The 20,850-nt window shown below is 46.7% G+C and overlaps 3 protein-coding genes across 3 annotated transcripts; 2 read left to right on the forward strand and 1 right to left on the reverse strand.

Moving 5' to 3' along the window:
- Positions 1 to 1,044, forward strand: LOC112879717. The gene is made up of 2 exons (XM_025944092.1): positions 1 to 342; positions 421 to 1,044. The coding sequence occupies exons 1-2, from the start codon at positions 1 to 3 to the stop codon at positions 1,042 to 1,044; spliced, it is 966 nt and encodes a 321-aa protein (XP_025799877.1).
- Positions 1,045 to 6,695: 5,651 nt separating this feature from the next.
- Positions 6,696 to 8,687, reverse strand: LOC112883405 (40S ribosomal protein S15-like). The gene is made up of 4 exons (XM_025948702.1): positions 8,554 to 8,687; positions 8,321 to 8,472; positions 8,179 to 8,236; positions 6,696 to 7,216 (listed from the first exon to the last, which is right to left on the reverse strand). Exons 1-4 carry the CDS (start codon positions 8,554 to 8,556, stop codon positions 6,968 to 6,970), a joined length of 462 nt encoding a protein of 153 aa, XP_025804487.1. The 5' UTR covers positions 8,557 to 8,687; the 3' UTR covers positions 6,696 to 6,967.
- Positions 8,688 to 17,803: 9,116 nt separating this feature from the next.
- On the forward strand, positions 17,804 to 19,140 carry LOC112883251 (histone H1-like). Its single transcript, XM_025948520.1, has 2 exons — positions 17,804 to 18,123; positions 18,239 to 19,140. Exons 1-2 carry the CDS (start codon positions 17,899 to 17,901, stop codon positions 18,848 to 18,850), a joined length of 837 nt encoding a protein of 278 aa, XP_025804305.1. The 5' UTR covers positions 17,804 to 17,898; the 3' UTR covers positions 18,851 to 19,140.
- Positions 19,141 to 20,850: the final 1,710 nt, after the last annotated feature.

Below are 20,850 nucleotides of genomic sequence, written 5' to 3' on the forward strand. Positions count from 1 at the left end.
ATGGCTAAGGGGAAGGAAAAGGTTGAAGGTGATGGCTCTGCTCGTGAGAGGACCATCACATGGGATGAGGATCAAACTAAATTTATGCTTGGTTGGTTTATTGACTACATAAAGGAACAACACGCTGGTTTTAAGCTCAAAAAACAACATCACTTCAAGCGTTCAGAGGCATTGAATAGGCAGTTCAACATGGGGGTAACTGCCACTCGAGTTGAGAGGCATTTCAGGCATTACAAGGAAAACTGGAAGTTCATTGCAACAGCTTTGGGCAAGAGTGGTAACACATTTGATGCTTCAAGATCTATGGTCATCATATCTGATTCAGAGAAGGTTAATCTAAAGGTATGCACTATGTTTCAACCTATTTTTGTCAACATTTTGTGAACTTATTATTAACATTTAGCACTATACTTAATGCAGGATAGGGCAAGAAGGCTCCTGTCCAAACCTATCAAGTTCTTCAGTGAAATGCAGGAGCTATTTCTTAATAGCAGCGCTGATGGTTCTCTTGCCATGGACGCCAACACTTGCATGAATGAGGCTCAAGCTGATGAAGAAAATGATTATAATGATGATTTATGCAATGACTTATCCAACTATGCCCAAGCTGAGGATGATCTAGGTGATGATTCTGACACTTTAGTTTCTCATTTAAGTGGTATGGCTAGTATGGGATCTCAAGTGGCTGAGCAAAGCTCATCTAGCTCGGGAGTCAAGCGTCCAAGAAGTGAAAGCAGGCCTCCCAAGAGAGATGTGAGACCAAAGAGCCGGATGTCCAAGGTAGGAGATATGATCGCAACTACTTTGGTGGATCTTCAAAATAAAATCAAGAAGCCAGCACCTCCTCCACCAATTATACGCAATTCTGATGAAATAGTGTGGGAAAGACTTGAAAAGATGACTCTAACCACTGGTCAAAAGGTTATGATAGGAGAATATCTAGCACACAAAAACCAAAAGGGGATGCGTGGTTTCTTATCAGCCGCATCTGAGACAACATTCGAGTCATGGATCTTCAAGTTCGTTAGTGACCAGGGGGTGTGAGTTGGTTAGGTGTGGTTCGCTGCTCCTTTTTTGTCAGGTAATACATGCTGTATTTCAACAATCCTTGTGATTATTATTTGCACTTTGCTAAAAAGATGTATTTCGCACTGGTTATAGGCTCATCGAGTACTCAGCTGAAGGATGGTTGTTTTGCACTTGTTCAAGGCTGATTGGAGCATGGTGGATGGTTCTTTTGCACTTGTTCTCATGCATCAAGGCTGATGGAGATGCATGGTGGTGATAGTAGCTGCTGCACCACCCTTTTGTTAACTGAAATTAGAATCTGTTTACAGTTAGTGGGTACTCAAACTCATGTGAGCCTCTAAAGTTATTTATATTGCTGTTATAAACTTATTTAGCAGCTGTTTGTGGACTTATATTACTGTTACAAATTATCGTTAACATGCAATGCATAGTTGCTGGATTTGTGCGGATGTTATATTGATTTGTTACTTTTTTTATCTTATGACACAGCCCAAAATGCTTTATTAATTTGTATGGTATGAATGAAGTGAAGTGTGGTGGCAATCCAAACAGCTGCCATATATTTTTAGGTGTGCCTAACTTGAGGTGGGGTATCAATCCAAACAGGTGCCACACTTTTTCAGATTTGCCTAACTTTAGGCGTGACAGCAAACCAAACACAAGCCTAGAGTGAGCTGCCTTAGACACGCCACAGGTGTGGCACATGCCTAACCTTAGGCTTAGGCAGGTTAGGCAAGACTCCAAACAGGCTCTAGTTCTCCCTCGCGGAGGCACCACGGTCCTCGAAATGCTTAGGGGCTGTTTGGATCCACCCCCAAATGGCAAAAGGCCAAATGGTAAAATTTTTGCTCCTGTCACATCAGATGTTTGGACGCTAATTAGAAGTATTAAATATAGTTTAATTAAAAAACTAATTACATAGATGAGGACTAAATGACGAGACGAATCTATTAAGCCTAATTAATCCATAATTAGTAAAATTACGGTAGTATTTGCCCTTTTGCACTTTGGGGTATTTGGATCCAAAAGTGCAAAAAAAGTACAAGAGAGCAAAAATTTTGCACTTTCTCTTTCTCTTTCCCTTGGATCCAAACAGGCCCTTAGCCAAAAAAACGCACGGCCCAATAGCCCAGTACCTCGCAAGTCCAGCGTATATAAACGCAACATCTCACTAAAATTCTAGTCCTATTACCATTCTCCTCACTCTTGCAGCCGCCGGCTTCACGTGAGCGGCGGCCACCACACGCAACGCGGGTGGAGGACGGAGGGCCGGATGCAAGAGAGCGCAGGGAAGGATCGAGCTGGGGCTCGGTTGGCTTGCCCAGCCCCTGGGGCTCAGGCAGCCCACCCGCGTTCGAGCGCCTGCCGGTGCGGGTGCCTCGTCTCCTTCTTGCATGATGAGCTATGATGGGCCAATGCTCCTGGCAGCTTTAAAAAGAGAGAGAGAGAGAGAGAGAGAGAGCACAGGAACATCAGAGGCACGGCTGCGCCGGCAAGAAGAGCAAGCCGCCGACGCCTCCGATTGCTCTCCATCGGCGCCATCCCCGAAGAGCAAGTTCCGTTGCTACTCCTGCACGAGTTGTTTTGCAAATCTGCAGCCGCATCCTTCAGCCAATCAGTTATTAGCAGGGAGGATTGTGTCTAGTAGAATTGGAAGTATGCTAGCTTGTGCTCGATCTGTTAGCTTGCTAGCTTGTGCTACCTTATGCTCGATCTGTTAGTTCTCGATTTGCTACTTTGTATACTCGATCTATGACCATGTACTTAACTCGTTCTTGGATCTGCGTTCTGATTTGCTAGCTGTTTACTATGTAATTGATCCCAACGGGGGCCGTCGGGGCTCGGGAGTTTCAGGGCCGGGGCGGGGATAAGAGATCGGGAATTGGGGCGGGATGGAGGCGTCCCCGTCGCGTCCCGCTCGTTGCCATCCTGAAGTTTTACCATGTAATGTACCCTTTGTTATTGCGAAAACTTATCAGTGATGTGATATTTTGAAATATACAAAATTCACAATAATGCACATCATCTAGCTAGAATTGTATACTCTGATTTTTAGACGATTAAGGATTTGAAAATATTTTTAGAGGTGAAATTCAACCATCGATTTCTCCTACAATATATCACCCCTTACTAAAAAATCAATGTCATAATAAAGTCTTTGAAATATTAAATTGTTCATACAACTCCTGTACACTAAGCTTGTATATAAATCTTAGTACACCATAAAAAAGAACGAAGAGAGGGAAAACAATTAGAATTGTTTATATATATATATATATTTCATAACAACTCTACTCATGGAACAGCATGACCCAAACAGGTGGGGCCATGTCGTCCTTGGGCCCAGCGTCGGCGACCGCGTAAATCCTCCGGCTCCGCATCTCGCAGCACCGGACCGTGATGTCCCCGCCGCGGCGCACGTCGAAGTTGGTGAAGCAGATGCAGTCCTCGGCGCACCACGGCAGCGTCGTGGACCCGCCCTACGGCGAAGCTGAGGATGCCCCCGGGCGGCGTCGTGGTCGTGCGCGCGGTCATCGGGGAGCAGGAGCCCGGCATGACCCGCCGCGGGCACACGACGGCGCCGCCGTCGCAGGGCAGCGCGAGCCGCGAGCCAGGGGTTGGATAGGAAGGTGGCGCCGGCGAAGTCCGGGTTGCGCGGCAGGCGGCGAAAGATGATGTGCAGGACGGGCCGTGACGGCAGCTCCCAGCAGCTAGCCGGCGGTCGTCGTCGTGGAACTGTGGAAGTCTTCCTGTCGCCGGTTGATTTACGGTGCTGTGATTTGATATTTCTAGATGTTGCAGCATTAATTTGGGATGTCCCAAGTGGTGCTTTCCAATTGTTACAAATCGAGATGCGACATTTTGCTGGATCAGCTTCTTTTCATGTTTCGTCTACTGTTTTGACATGTTTTTGCTGGATTAGGTTCGTTTCATGTTTTACCTACTGTTTTGACATGTCGCAGCGGGAGTTTTGAGTTGTTGCAATTTTTATGTTTGTATAGCCTGGTAAAAGATAACAAAATCCAATAGCGGAACTTTGGGGGGGACTAAGGATTTGTTGATGAAATTAGGCTATATCTCTGTAGGAAATCAATGCAAAATTGAAAAGAAATATACTTTTTCTCTTCCTACAAGAAGGTACATGTTTGTTTGGTCCCCTTTAATTTTCTCTTCAGTTCTGTCACTAGTAACAACGCGTAGGTACGAGAAAACAGCGATGACGATATGCACGACACGCCTCTCTTATTCTTCACTGTCGGTTCCTAAGCTTTCCTTCCTTCTCGCTCCACATCTTATCTTCTTACACATCTAGCATGCTTGTGCTGGAGTCCATTTTTCAGCATCAGATGAGCCGCAGGGGTTACACAGTATTTCTTTACGCTCGGTTTTCTTCTCACCTCCACATCCCAGTACTTAATTAGTCATTAGGCTCATCAGCTAACACTGCAAGGCCAGAAATCTTTAGTTGAAAAAAATGGAGACCTCAAGAAAACTTCTTGCTTTTATTCGTCTCAACACATGCGCCGGTTGCAACAAAAAAAATGCTTTAAAGATTACTTCCTTATCCTACATCAACGACTCATTCTTTAGTTGACGACTTCTCCTAGTCTTAGCTACGGGGGTGTGTTTCTCTCATTATTGGGTGGGCGTGTGTACGTGGATCATGTACTTCTAATACCTTTTTGTTGCCTGTGCCTTAATTGACTCAAAAGTCCGAGCGTTGGACGCGTTGGACAAATCTTGCTAGCTTAGCTACTAGCTAGGCACTTGAAAAATTGATGGTCTCATTCACAACGAGACGAATTGCGAGTGGCTGCATCTTTCCCCGCTTGCTAATTTACGTCATCCCACATACTCCTTTAGCTGTAATATATGATGTCATATATTTAAAAACCGAGGAACTAAAATTATATAGCAACTAAACGGGTCCCTTTGGTTGGGCGTTCTGTGTCCGATTCGCGTCCAGAACGCGAAAATCCGAACCAAACGGCTTCGCGACGCGCAGCGATTTTGGTAACGCAGCCGCGTTTCCCAGTTCACGGAGAGAATCGCCCCGTACCCCGATTTCACTGCGTTTCGGATGAAATTACCCGCAATGCCATCGGTTATGTGCGTACCGGTTCGCGTTTTCTTTTCCCCGCCGGCCGCGCCGCCCCCGTCCGCGGCCGCCTCGCCCCCGGCCGCCCCGCCCCCGTCCGCGGCCGCCCTGCCCCCGGCTGCCCCGTCCGCGGCCGCCCCGCCCCTGCGCCGCCCCGCCCCCGGCCGCGGCCGCCCCGCCCACGGCCGGCCAGCCCCGCCCCCGGCCGGCCCGCCCCGCCCCTGCGCCGCCCCCGTCCGCGGCCGGCCCACCCCGCCCCGCCCCTGCGCCGCCCCTGTCCGCGGCCGGCCCGCCCCGCCCTTGCGCCGCCCCCGGCCGCCCCGCCCCCATCCGCGGCCGCCCCGCCTTTGTCCGCGGCCGGCCTGCCCCGCCCCTGCGCCGCCCCCGTCCGCGGCCGCGCCGCCCCCAGCCGCCCCGCCCCTGCGCGGCCCCCGGCCGCCCCGCCTCCGGCTGACCCTCAAAACGAGTTCCCCTCGCGGACCTAGTGCTCCCCCACCACCCCTCGCCGTCGGCCGAGCCTCCCATCGCCGGAATTTGAAGCTCCTCCGGCGCGCAGCTGTGCTCAAGGACCACATTGCAAAGAACAAAATCTTTTTAGGATTCTCGGTGCATAAAGTCAGGGACCTAGTTGTAATTAAAAACTGTATAGAGTTGTATAGAGCTGCAACGTGTAAATTCGTTTAAAATTCAAATCATAAAAATACAACGTAAAATTTATGGAGTCCCTCTACAAGCTTATTGGCTAGTTTTAAAATAAAACTTGTTCTAGAATAAATAATAGTTTTGCATATTGCTACTTAAGTACATATAAATATTAATACTCAACTCAGGGACATAATAGGGGCATAACAGACATTTGTATCTAGAATCCACAATTGACAGCTGTTTCGCCAAACAGCTTTCAGCTTTCCCATAGCTGGCAGCTCACAGCTGATTTCCCACAGCTGGCAGCTAAAATCAAATTATCAGGAATCCACAGCCCAAGCAAAGAGACCCGTAAACAAACCTGTACAGCCACCAGCTGACCATCCTGTTGTTGCAGGCTTCTACGTACCACTACATTGGAAAAGTTATAAAAGCCAAGCATGCATGGAGCTAAAAAATATCATCTCCTCCCATTCTCGCCTTCCCAATGACTTGAATACTGCATTTTAGTTTCTGACTATCACAAAATGACATCCCGGGATTACAATGGGATCCTCAATTTCATCTTGCATGGAGCACAGCCTTCGTTTCTTGAGAAACCATAACATTCCCAAGCCGTTATTTAGTTAGCTATCGTAAACAACTCCCTACATTGTTTGGCCAGTCCTCTGATTTTACCGACAGTTGATTCCGCCACTGATGAACCATAGAACATATATGCAACTATCGTATTCTAGGATAGATTGATCCATAGGAATCCATTTTGATAATGGATCACCAGACACAATTCAATCTGATTGAAGCAAAGTGCAACCCAAAACAAGACCACACACAACAATGCTAACCAAACGGTTCTCAAATCATGATGACCAACGATCATGCGGTCATCATAACCCGTTAGATCATGCAAGTACACCCAGGATAGTGCGGTTCTCAAATTTCAGCAATCAGCATACAACGCATAAAAACAATTAAGCGATCGCAATTCCGATAAAAGTAACCACATAGCAGTATAGATAAGATTAACTCAAAACATCATAAATTGTGCAGTGCTTAGCTAGGATTCTAGAGCTGAAACAGAGCAAAACACCATTGGTAATGTAACTTGTTCAAAACAAGCAGCGCAGCTGGAAGGAAACATGACATGCCATGCACCTTGCGTGCTGGACTCTGGAGGCTGACAACGGTAATAACTCATTTCAGCGGAATGAACCGTGAGGAGTGAGTGGCACCAATACCGGGCCTACCATGCTTGACTGGCTTGTAGGAGATGGAGAACTCAGCGAGGTAGTGGCCAATCATCTCAGGCTTGATCTCAACCTGGTTGAATGTCTTGCCATTGTAGACACCGATGATGCTTCCAATCATCTCAGGGACAATGATCATGTTGCGGAGATGGGTCCTCACTGGCTCTGGCTTCTCACCGGCAGGAGCATCCTTTTTCTGTTCAAGGGCAATAGGGTTAGCTTGTGATCAAACAATGTGTCAGGTAAAAATCAAAGTTCTACAGATAACAAACAGATCAACACGGAATCTTACAATAACCATGCTTTCTGGCACAGAACATAAGGAACTGGAGGTGCATATTGTGCATTAAGGGAACAAAAGCTATTCTACCATTACACTAATATTCCTCACCACAGATAACATTACTCCTAATAATCAGTACAATGGGAACACGACAGGCTTTGTCAGGTAAAATACCAAGTTTTAACACTCATAAGACAACAATCTGATCACACCAAAACACATTGAAAAAACACAGCATTTTCCCATTTCAAAATATTATTAACTGAAATATATCAAGCGACAACTTTGCTTGATGAGCAATTCCAGTTTTCAAAATGATAGAATGCAGGGACACAGCAATTTTCCTTGCTAGACCTACTTGGCAATACTCAAGATTTAGAATTCCAATGCTTTGGACTACCAAGCCTACTTTTTTACAAATTCATGTGACAGGACAAATGGATGTGCATTCTCATTTAGTATTATCAAAACAATCCAGCCAAAAAAATTTGCAAATTTGCAGTAAAAATGTCAACAGTGACAGGCACAACACGTGATGCCAAAGTTATACATAATAACCAAATTGCTTCCGGTCATAACTAAACACCTAATACACTACAGCCATAGCCAGCAGAATCTTTTGTAAATTGTAACAAAAAATGCTAACCTCAGACCCTAAAATCACAGAAGTGTCATTTAAATCATTCAACCAGGCATGCACATTTCTATTTTCTCAACTATACTAGCATGCCAACTACGAAAGAAATAAACATGACCACATCCGAGAACCAGCATCAATAATTCATGAGCAGAACAGATCCGCGCAATTATCTAGATCAGAACGCACTAGTAACTAGCAAACAGAGGTAGCTAAAAGTAAGCGATTGGAAACTGACCGCCTTGCGCAGCTTCTTGATGAGCGCCATGGGCTTCCTCTTCAGACCCCTCTGGAACCTATCGAGCACAAAATAAGGATCGTATCAGATCCGGGCAAACCGAAATCCCACGGAATCAAACGAAACGTAGCACGAATCGTACCTTCTCCTGGCGCGCGCGGGGAAGAGCTGGACGAGATCGTCGGTGGACATGTCGAGCAGCGCGTCCAGGTCGACGCCGCGGTAGCTGTACTTGCGGAACGTCCTCTTTTTGGGCGCGCCGGCGGCGACCTCGGGCTCGACATCGACGTCCGCCTGCGCAACACGAATCAGCCCTTATGGTGAGTCGCATGGGCGCGCCGGATCCGGGAGCTAGGTGTTTCGAGGGGAACTCACCATGGTAGAAGCTGGTCTGACCTCGCGGGGCGCGACTGCGGCGGCTGGCGATGCGAGGCGGCGGAAGCGGCGGCGGCGCGGGTAGGGTTTAGAGAGAGGGGCGCGTGGGAGTGGGTGAGGTTATATATAGATGCGCACGGTGGTGAGGCCGTGAAGGCCGCTCATTTCGTGGAGTTTAATGGGCTGAACAGGATATGTTGGGCCGTTTCGTATTCAAAGCTGCCCAGGCCCAACTGCTTGTTGGGTCAAAAGCAATTCGGCCTGCTTGTGGTGGATGCTCATCCGACTCCTCGGCACAAAAGAGCTCTCACCTCGAAATATTTTCCTCTTAAAAAGAGCACATCTCTTTGGAGAAATAATACTTTAGTTCCATTATCTCCCGATCTGGCACCAAAGGGTAGCCGCACAAGTGATAAGCATCACATTGATAGTTTAGACACATTTTAAAGAAAACATGCTTAAAAATCACGCTTCTTAAAACATGCTTAGAAGATTTATAAAAAAATATGGACAATATGTATGTGATTGTGATTTACCACTTCATAATTCATATCTTCATAAAATTTCCATCGTTCCAAAGCAGGAACGATTATGTCGACATTGTAAAGTGCATGGTAAATGAAGCATAGATGATGTGACGATAGGGCCCTGTACAAAAGTCTAAAACGGGCTCTACTTTACTAGCAAAATAGTACATAAGAATAACGAAATCAGTATAATGTATTAAATAGCAATTAAAAACATCAAGAGTTATACCTATTTAATTTTGGTTGCGTAATTTTTATTTGAGTAACATCATTTTTTTCATGTTTCTTGAAATAAAATTTTCAATAATAGACTCACAATCAATCTTTTCCAACATGTCGCTCTCAAGTGCTAGCATGGCCAAATCATTAAGCCTTTCTTATGTCATTGTAGAATGCAAATAAGACTTCAATAGCTTCAATTTAGAAAAGCTTCATTCTGCTGATGCAACGGTCACAGGAATGGTCAATAGAACTCTGTAAACGATAGTAGCATTGGGAAAGCAATCATACCGCTTTAAAAACTTTAAAATTTTACCAGGGCTCATATTTTCTTTAGGAATGAAATCTTGAAGAAACTTCAACTCCACATATAGTTCCGTAGCATCAATATCAAACTTTCCATCTCTTGTAAGGACAGTCTCCAGATTTTCACAAGAAGATTTCGAACTGTTGTTATCCAATAATTGTAATGTGTGAGAAGTAAATAAGAAATCAATTTTTTTTTGATACCGCTGATATTGTTCAAACCTTGTTGTAAGGGAGGAAATAGCTTGATCAACAATGGATAGAAAATAGTTGATTTTGAATGATTCCTCTGAAGACTGATTGGACGCATTTATCTCATCTGGGTTCTCATCAAACTGCCTCTTTCTTTTAATTTCACATTTCTTATGAAAGGTTGTACCAATATCCATCTCAAGTGCAATCCCTTTAGCGACCTCGAATGCCTCTAAGAAACCTGTTTCTCTGTACCCTTTGAAAAAGGAAATTAGCCCTTGCACTTTCTCAATAGCAACATCTAAAAGCATATCCTTTGCTTGTAAACTTTTGCTCACTAAATTAGTAGCATATAATACTTCATGCCAAATGACCATTGCCACTATAAATTCATACTCTCGAAGTTCATTATTTGCCAATCTTTTAGCCTCACTATTTGTTTTTACATTAGTATTAATATCAGATACCTGCAAATAAAAGAAACAATATGTGTGTCAAAACTAGATATGACCGAAGGAATTATACCATTGACAATACAGCCTTATCAATAGTAAATACCTGAAGTAGAGCTTCCCGAATGTCTGCACATTAAAATCTGATAGCTTTAACACTTTCAACATGACTCTCCCAACGTGTAGCTGACTGATTTGGCAGTCCATCCTATTGTGTTATCTTTTAGAATCTGCTATTTCTTAGTAGAATTAGCAACGGTTGTGTAGATGCGCTGGATGATCCCAAAGAAATTTTTAGCTCTACCACAATTCTTGGGCATGTCACAAAGTGCTAGATTAAGGCTATGACAACCATGAGCAGAATAGAAAGCTCTTGGATTTACCTCCAAAATTTCGTTTTTACCCCTTTGTTGCATCCTTTCATATTTGATCCATTAACATAGTCTTGTCCTCTCACATTATCTGTATCAAGATCAAGTCACTTTAGTTCATTCTGCATTGCATCAAAAAGTCCCTGCCCAGTCATATCATTTACTTCTAAGAATCCTATAAAGATTCTTCAATACAAACACGACTTGAAGAGACATCCACGTATCTTATAATTAAAGATAGCTATTCTTGGTGGCTTACATCAGGGGTACAATCAAGTATGATAGAGAAATACTTTGCACTCTTTATTTTCTTAATAATTTCAAACTTATAGCAGCAGTAAGCATGTGTATCAACTCATTCTGAATTCTATGACCAAGATAATGAACCTGAGTTTCTTCATTTGTAATACGACGATCATGGTCTTGAATAACTGGGTCAAATTCAGCCAACATCTCTATCAAACCCAAATAATTCCCATTGCTATCATCATACAATTTGCTGTTACTACCACGAAATGCTAGATTATGCTTGGCAAAAAATTTTACAATGCCAACAATTCTAAACAAAACTTTTCTCCAATAGTTGTTTTCTTTCTCAAGTTGCCGCTGAGAAATTTTATCAATAGTTTGATCCTTTTGCAATCTACTACGCAACTCATACCAAGTGGTTATATTCAAAATATGATCTGCACTTACCTCATACTCTTTAAGTCTACTGTCAAGATGTATCCAATCATTGAACCCCTCATTTGCCAACTGGCCTTTACTATGCCCTTTTGTAAATAATTTATAACCAAAACAAAATACCCTATCGAGTTCCTTAGAATAGACAAGCCAATCCCTATAATAATGCTCTCCACTTGAAATAATTCTAGTATAGAAAAGTGCAGAAAACCTTGTGGAATATCTATTCTTAGGACCTTTCCGAAATAACAAGTCTCTTTTAGGGCCCTCATTTGCTAAAATAACAATTTGTTTAGAATCAAGAGAATCCCAACATCTTGGATCAAATATATCATGCTGAAAAGAATCATCATCATCTGCAATGGGAGAAGTATTCAAATTATCACTATCATTATCTATTTGCCTGTTTGTGTTATCAGCAGAAGCTTCCTGACCCTCAATATTATTTTCAGTCTCTGCATAACCATCTATAGTATTATTTTCAACCGTACTAACAGTTGGAGGACCTTGATGAATAGTTTGATTCTCGGGGACCACTTGTGATTCTTTTATAATAAATCTATCCATAGCTCCTTTCTGAGATTGAGTTAAATCTTCTATTCTTTGCTTTTTTTACGCTTTTGAAAATGCGAATCATATTTTCTTGATTGATTTGCAGAAGACATGGTTTGGATCTTGAAACAATAAACGTCTAGATCAACTGATGCACGTATATACAAAATAAAAATATCAATTGATGGTTTCATCATTCATCAATTAAATAAAAAGAAACATCTTGATTAGCTTGTAGCAGTAAGTAGCACTTACGGCTCTGGAAAGGATCCGCTGATCAGCAAACCGCAGGGCTCAGGCATGCCGCGTGCGAGAACTTGAAGCAGCGCTGCAGGCTGCAGCGGACGGCGGACGGGCGCGCAGCGCGGAGTCGGTCCTTGCCGCGAGTCGCCAGAGTAGAGTGTCAGATGCCCTACTGCCCAGCCCTAGGTGTGCGATCGTGCGAGGCGAGAAGACAAGATGTTTTGCATTGCGACCACGGAAAAGAAAGATAAATCAAGCTCTCAATAATATGGGCCAATTTTAATAGGCCTAATGGACTGTTGATGTGGAATTTGGGGGCCGATCTATTCGGGGGGCCTGCAGATTGGGGGCCCTGTTCAGCCGCACCGGCGGCACGCCCACAGGGACGGGCCTGTGTGATGATATAACCTATTAGATGGATCTATACATATTACATTTCAATAGATGATGATTGATGCATGCTTGCTTATGTGTCAATGAGGGCTGTGGCAAAAAAAATATTTTTATCATATGACACGCTAATTCATTTAGTGTATGATGAACAAAATTTAGTATTTTTAATTATGTTTGCTACAATCCTAAAATGTGACCCCTATTGTAAAATCACCAGCTAGTTTATCTAATCTCCTTTTAAAAAACTATGACAGTGTTTGGCCGGTGGAATGGAGAAGCTAGTGTTTGGTTAATGAGCGACGGGACCGAAGGAAATATTCTCTCGGATGTTGGGACGAGGCCTGCCAAAAAAAGAGAGTCGAACAAGCTCATCCTAGTTCAACAATGTCGGCTCTATCTCCTCCCTTTGAGCCTCCTCCCACGCTAACATGGTCATCCTCCCTTGTTGAGTTCACTTGGAACCTATTGGGATCCAAAAAGCGGAGGCCTCAACAGCTTCGGCTCTTGAAGGTGGGCAGGTGGCATCAATTCTCTTTACCCTGTTGCGCTCAGACACAGGAAGGAAACAACCCTCTTCAAGGCGTCGATGGACAGCGGATGCATCGATGATAGTAGCCACATGGATGTGGCAGCAAGCCCCCAACGATGGGCAGATCAGGGTGGGCATCAACATAGGACATGACGTGGTGGTGGGGGGTGGGGCGAGGGGCGATAGCATGCATGATACCAGCGGTGGTCGGCTACGAAGTGGCATGGGAGCCTTGGGGTGGGAAGAGGATGAGAGCAGAGAGCGATTTTATTTGACTGATAAGTGGGACCCTTGTGTGACGGTGGTGATAGTGGTCAAGATACTTATTCCATTCTCATCCCTCCAACCAAATAACATATAGGACAATTCCATCGAGCAACCAAACATACCCCATGAAACTATCCCATCGACAAAATTAAAGACGTAACCATTTTGTCTACCTCGCTCTCCACAAACACTCCATACATCACAAGATGTGTGCTTTCTTTATGCGTGCAGATATTGGTCTCTTTCTCCCTCTCCGAACCCCCCTCCCTCTCTCTCATCCTCTTATCTCTCGTCTCCAACCTCTAGAGCGACGGCGGTAGGAGGTGACTGACATGATGGTGGCGCGTTTTGCGTGCGGGCCGCATAATTGCAAGGTGTGTGCGTTGGTGGCAGCTACAAGGTACGTGTGGCGAAAGGCCCATCCCTCCTGTTCTAACACCGGTGAGATCTGGTGGTGTGTGGTCGCCTCTTTCTCTTCCCACCCCCTTTTACAGTGGATCCAGCGATGGAGCTGTGCAGCGACGACTAATGCGCAACACCAGGGCTAAAAGCAAGACGCAGCGAGGCCGCTACCCCCTCTCCCATCCTACATCATATCTAGCGAAGGCAGGGTGTGTTGTTTGTGAGGTAACTCGCAGATAACAACAGTGCCGCCCCACCCCATCCCCCTCCTCCTCCTTCTACGACAGATCCGGGGACGACGAGGTTGTCCCTTACACTTCCCCACACCGGTGATGTCTAGTGGCACATGGTTGACTCCTTCTCTTTCCGCCATCCTTCATGTGCTCTAGTAATGGTGGGACGAGGTACTGGCCGCAACAACTGGGTGCGAGCTGGGCACAACTGTGGCCCCGACAAAACCCATGGGTTGTATCATACCTTGCCTTACTTGTATCTTCGTTCGTTGGAGGCTGCACCAACTTGTTACAATTTATCCCTTTTTCTTTTTTTACGAAACACAGTACCTATCCTTCATTCTTTGTTTTTTCAAATTAGACTTTTGCTTATATAGTAGGCTAATTAATTCTATAGAAACCATTCAGTACAGTACCCAATACCCATTAGATAGCATCTTTTTTAAATAAGATTAGATAGCATCTTTGCCTATTCTTTTTAGATGATTATAGCATGTGTAAACATATAGAGCACTCGAGGCACACAACCGTCTTACTTTCTGGAAATTCCCCCGTCTAAAGTCTTTTTGAAGTGCGAATAATGTTTGTAGGGACATCTCCATACTAATTAATTTCAGAAAAAGTTTTTTGTTGTATCAGAATTCCTCCCATTGCATAGTTGATAGGTGTTTAAGTGGAATCCTAAGCCCTTTTTTTTTGCCCCATAGTAATCTACACTGAAATAACATAACTCCATTAGAAATATCTCCCTGTGTGACACCACACACCAGCAAGCTTAAAGGAGCAAACATGTTGAACGCCTGTCGTGTCTTACCTGAATGCGTGCTTCAACTCTCCCCATTACGATGTCACTGCTCAGTGCTCACTACCTTTTGCCATTGGGAATTAACTTGGTTTGGTATGGAGCTGGCTCCTAGCTTGGAGATAAGCTACCAGAGAATGCATTTGCATAGCAGCTTAAAAGACCTGTAAACATTCTAATATATTAATTTGCTCACTCGATCACTCCATTTCGAGCAAAAGATGGTGGTCAGCTTTCTTATGTTTAAACATGATGCTTTGGGCCGATGCCACAATGAGTATTTGTTCTTGGCAGAAGGATGACTCGACGACCATGGCTACGAGGAAGCACCCGACGAGGAGGTGGAGGCGCAAGCTTTGCCATGAAAATCTTTTGTCGCTGCCAAGCATGCATAACCGAGGTGACAATTCCGATTCATTTCTCCCAAACAACTTCAAATTTGCTTGTTAGATCTTATTCTGTTCCACATTTATATGTGCTGTGGTCAATATCAAATTAAATCACGCTGCCACTTTCTTTCTTTTTTAGCGAACGTGACTGAGTTCACCACCCTGTTTGAAACTCTGAACATTTTGGAGAAAATTTAGGCTAATATTCAGGAATTGATTGCTATTCCCCTCTTCTGTCGCATGCCTGAATCCACGAGTTACCCTCTTGCTTGATTTTGATAAGTGTGGCCAGATGCCACGTCACCAGCCTTGATTCTGTTTTATTTTTGGCGTGTTGCAATCCAGCCTGCGTTTTGGTGCGGCACACGGCAAAGCGAGCCCGTGCGACGCGTCATGACAGCCGCACAAAAACCACTGCTGCCCAGACCTGCCATCACTTGACAACCATTTCTCGTCCGATTCTTAACCAAATAGAATGGAAACCACTCCCATTCGAAAGATAAAATTTGAGGGCTGCATTTTAAACTATACATTTGTGCCCTAAAGTTGGGAGAGAAGCACGTACTCTCGCTCATGTCTTCGTACATCAGAGTTTGCGCCTACCTGATTTCCCCCCTTTTCTCGTTAACTCTTTTACCCGGACTTTGCTTGCATGTCGTGCTATTTAATTTTAGACAAACTATCATGCTCACTGCTCTCTCTCCGTTTCAAATTATAAATTATAAATTATTTTAGCTTTTCTAGATTCGTAGTTGTTATTCTGCACCTAGATATACACTTATGTCTAGATACATAGAAAAAACTATGTATCTAAAAAATCAAAATAACCTAAAAACAAAGGGAGTAATTACGAATTACCTTAACAACAACCAACAAGATAGCATCTTAGCCTTTTCTTCTTAGGGGAGATATCGTATTTAAACATATAGAGCACTCAACATACACACATGGATCATCTTCCATCTAGGAGTTCCGAATCTAAATTCTTTTCGGAACACAAATAGTGTTTTAGGAACATCTCCGATACTAAATTCACAACAAGCTTTTCTTGCATCAGGGAGAACTTACAAGAGTTCGAAGAGAGAAAAAGGTCTATTTAGATGCAAAAAGAAAACATCAAGTGTGCTTGATGACGTTGAACCAAGATTACCAGAATCCATCCACATTCTGAGCAAGCCCATTGCATAGGTGTTTAGGGGGGAATACTAGGCTCTTCCTTTTTTGTTCTCGTAGCAGAGCCTTATTAGGATTACCTCCCCGTGTGACACCACACCAGCATGCTTAAAGGAGCAAACATGTTGAACGCCTTACGTGCCAGACCTAACTGCGTGCTCCAACTTTCCCCAATATCACGTCACTTCTCGCAACCTTTTGGCACTGGCAATCAGCTTCAATTTGGTCTGGAGTTGACTCCTAGTTTGGTGATCAGGTGCAGGAGAATGTGTTTGCATTTAGCAGCTTGAAAGACCTTCAAACATCCTGCACCAACATGCTTACACAACCACTCCATTTTGAGTAAAAAATGCGGTCAGCTTTTTGATCTTTGAACATTCTACTTAAATTTTGGGCCGATGACACATCATTCGGTGCCGATAACTAGTCGAAATTCTTCAGTTTTGGCAGAAGAAAGGATGCCTCGAGGATCATGGTCGCACGGAACCATCCGAACGAGGAGGTCATTCACCTGCTGTGGAAATTCCATTGTCGCCTCCAAGAAGCATAACCAAGGTCATTTCTCCCAAACAACTTCTAGGCTGATTGCAGATCTCATTCCATTTCATCGAAACCTGCTGCGATCAATACCAAATCACGCTGCCACTTTCTCCATCTTGTTCGAAATTTTGAACATTTTGGAGAAATTCTGATCTAACACGTAGCATCATACGGGAAATGATTACTATTCCCCTTTCTATCTGCTGTGTACTGAATCTTGGAGTTATCCTCTCGCTTGATTTTTTTGGTAACAACGTGACGAGACACCACGTCACTGGCCGTTACCTGTGTGCTTCTGGCGTGCAATCCAGCCTGCGCGCTGCCGCGGCGCACGGTAGAGCGAGCCCGTGCGACGCATCGTGGCAGCCGCACGAAAAGCCACCGCCCAGACCTGCCATCACTTGTCCAACCATTTCTCGTACGATTCCGAACCAAATCGAACGAGACCACTCCCATTCGAAATATAATTTTGATTACTAGGTTTGAGATAAATTTCGTTCAAAACGGTTGGGTGTGCCGGGAGAATTCGTGCCCCAAAGTTGGGAGAGAAGCACACCTGCACGGAGACAACTGAAAGCGGACCTGTCGCCACCGATCCACCGATTTCTCCATGAATTCTAAACCAAATTCGACGAAACAACTCGCATTTGAAAGAAAATTTCATGCTCCACAAACACTCTGAATGTTAGAAAATTTTACGAATCGTCCAGTGAGAAATGAGCTCGGGAATCCGGGGCAGAAGCACACATGGGAACAGGCTCGCGCTCGCAGGCGGCCGGCTCCGGGGGCAGCATCCGAGCCCCCGCGCCGCGGGCGTCCCCACCCGTCGGATCCTGGCGCATCCGACGGCTCGCGGCGGGCTCCAGCCGCGGCGGGGCAGCGATCCGCGTGAGGGCGCCCCCGGCCAATCACAGCGCGCCGCTCCGCGTCTCAGGCGCCCCCGTCGCCCCCGCTATTTAAACGCGGTCGTCGTCGCGTCCTCCGGCCTCATCACCCGCCGCCGCCGCCGCCGCCGCCGACACAGCCGAAGCACCCGCGCTTGAGCGTAGTTCAGGGGAGAGGATTGGAGTGATGTCGACTGAGGAGGCTGCCGCTGCCGCGACCGAGGTCCCCGAGACCGAGGTCGAGTCCGAGGCCCCGGCCGCCGAGGAGGCGGAGGCCAAGCCCGCCAAAGCCAAGAAGGCGCCCAAGGAGAAGGCCCCCAAGGAGAAGAAGGCGCCCAAGGAGAAGAAGGCCCCCAAAGAGAAGAAGCCCGCCGTGGCGAGGAAGCCGGCCGCCCACCCGCCGTACGCCGAGGTGAGCAAGCGTTTCCTGGATTCGATTTCTTCTTTTTTTTGTTTCTTTTTGTGTTCGGGAATTTGATCTGACATGTATGAGATTTGTGATTGTTTTGCTTGTCGTGGCGGCGCAGATGATCACGGAGGCGATTGCGGCGCTCAAGGAGAGGACCGGGTCGAGCTCGGTGGCCATCGGCAAGTACGTGGAGGAGAAGCACGGCGGGCAGCTGCCGCCCAACTTCCGCAAGCTGCTGGCCGGGCAGCTCAAGAAGCTCGCCGAAGCTGGGAAGCTGACCCGCGTCAAGAACTCCTTCAAGCTGCCGTCCGCCCGCCCGGCCCCCGCCGCTGACGCCAAGCCCAAGGCGGCCAAGCCCGCCGCCAAGCCCGCTGCCACGGCCAAGCCGAAGGCAGCCAAGGCCGCCAAGCCCGCGGCCAAGCCCAAGGCGTCCCCGAAGGCGAAGGCCAAGATCGCCGCCAAGCCCAAGGCGGCTGCCTCCCCCAAGCCCAAGGCCAAGTCCGCCGCCGCCCCCGCCGCGGCGCCCAAGCCCCGCGGCCGCCCGCCCAAGGTCGCCAAGACCGACGCCAAGGCCTCCCCCGCCAAGGCAGCCAAGAAGGAGAAGCCTGCCGCTGCCGCCGCCAAGAAGGAGAAGAAGGCCGCGGCGACGCCCAAGAAGGCTGCCGCGACACCCAAGAAGGCCGCCGCATCCCCGGCCAGGAAGGGCGCGGCGAGGAAGGCCAAGAAGTAGACCGTCTGCCTTCCTTGTCGCCGGCGCCGGCGACCCCGCCATGCCGCCTATAGATGCTCCCCCTTTTACCTGGATTTTGGAATCCATTCGTAGCTTCGTCGTTTGAAAATGAAAATGAAACCAGTGCCTAGCTCTAGATCCATCGGTAGCATCAGCAGTAGTCGGTCTGTAAAATCTTGAGGTGCCGGTCGCGTCCCGTCCCATCGATCGGCGTCCTCCTCTCTCTTGCCTGTATGATGAACTGAGTTATAATACTAGTAATGTTATCTCCCGGGTTCGTCTGCCCCTAATCGCTGAGTCAAAATCTCGTTAGATTGCGTCCGTTCCATGCGGTTTGTGAAATCGATTGCTGCTAATCCGTTCTTTGATTTGATCCTCTCGATTGTGATTTGATCGATTGATCGTGATGCCGCATTGTGCGAGAAAGGTAGAGCGGTGATGTCACCGGAGGTGATTGGATTTGTTCGAAAACGACGGTGGAATCCGGTCGAAATTTCTGGAATCAGTCGCGATTGCCACCGCCGTTTCCCAAAACGTTTTGGATTGGCGAGCGGCGCGGGGAATGCCGGTGTCCGCTGGCGAGGCTGTGCGTGCCCGGCGAGGTAGCACCGCGTCCTCCGGACGCTCAGGAGATCCGAAGGCGGGCGGGATGGGGATTGAGATTTGGGGTGGCGCGGCGGCGGCCGGCGGGCGCTCTTGCTCGGATGTTTTTTTTGGGTGGCCGCGGGGAAAGGGATGGTAGGAAATGGAGGGGGAGGAACGCGTGGGAGCAAGGCGGGCGGGAAGGTTTCCGTTTCGGGAGCCGTGCCTGGCTTTGCCTCTCTCGGCGTTCAAATTTTCGGCAACGGACGGGTGGGGCCGAACGGGATGATGGGCTGGCGTCGGGTCATCATTAATTGCTTGGGCTCTCGCTGGCTGGAACGCGCTGGCGGAATAAAGATCTTCCGTTACTTCTATTTTGGGCTGGCTAGGGGGACCTCAAATCGGAATCGAGCCCATGGGCTGACACGGTACGCCTCATGGGCTGATGTCTGCTCCCGTTTGGAAATTGGAAGTTGGAACGGGGAGAGACCGAGAGAGTGCAAGCAATGGCTATTGCCTACCGAGTTGGACCAAAAAAGAAGAAAAAAAAGAAATGGTTAAGGCGTCCTCGACCTCCCGCTCACCACCAGGACCCCTGGGCCAAGACACTAACTATAGTACGAATGAAGAAGGGTGGAGGCAAAAAGTAGAAATAGCCCCTCGCAAAAAAGAGAGTAGAAATAGCATATTTTAATTTTTATTTTTATGGTGGAAGTTCATGGTCCAGTTTAATTCATGGTATTACTGCAGGAAAAAGTTCATTTCATGGTATACATAATACACCTACCTTTTATGTCAAAGGCAATAAACGTTTCTTTCCCTCCACTCCCCTCCCCTCCACACCCTATGCAGCATGTGTGGCCCCGCTCCTAGAGCTCGCGTTCCACCTCTAATTGTTCCTCATGTGCAAATCAGAAAGTGCCCAAAAACATACATGACCATAAACAAGCACTAAAATAAATCTCAAATCTTGAAACCCTATATCAGGAAATTCCCCAAAAAATTGATGCATAGGAACCCTAGATCATAAAATTCCCCCAAAATTAATAAACTTAGGAGGTGAGATACGCACCAAGGATGGCTTATCGTCAACACCACTGCCGCCATGCCTAGCTCGGTGTGGTTCTCTCACCACACGAGTGGATCCGTTGCCCGCTGCGCTACACATGCCCTGCAGTTACCACTAAGGTCGCCGTCATTTGCGAGCGCCACATCTTCAACGCGTTGAAGGTGCTTGAACGAATCTCCTCAACGGAGTCAACACTCCGCTTAGGCAGCATGCGCTCTCCAGCGAGCGGGCCCGTGGTGGCACTATCTTCGTCATGTTGCGCGCTCCGGTAACTCCGTCGTCATTTGGTGTATCTCTCTCAGGCGGCGGCGCGACTGAAAAGGTAGAGGGAGAACAGAGAGTGATCTAG

Source organism: Panicum hallii, chromosome 2 (assembly GCF_002211085.1).
Source record: "Panicum hallii strain FIL2 chromosome 2, PHallii_v3.1, whole genome shotgun sequence".
In the NCBI taxonomy this organism is placed as follows: domain Eukaryota; kingdom Viridiplantae; phylum Streptophyta; class Magnoliopsida; order Poales; family Poaceae; genus Panicum; species Panicum hallii.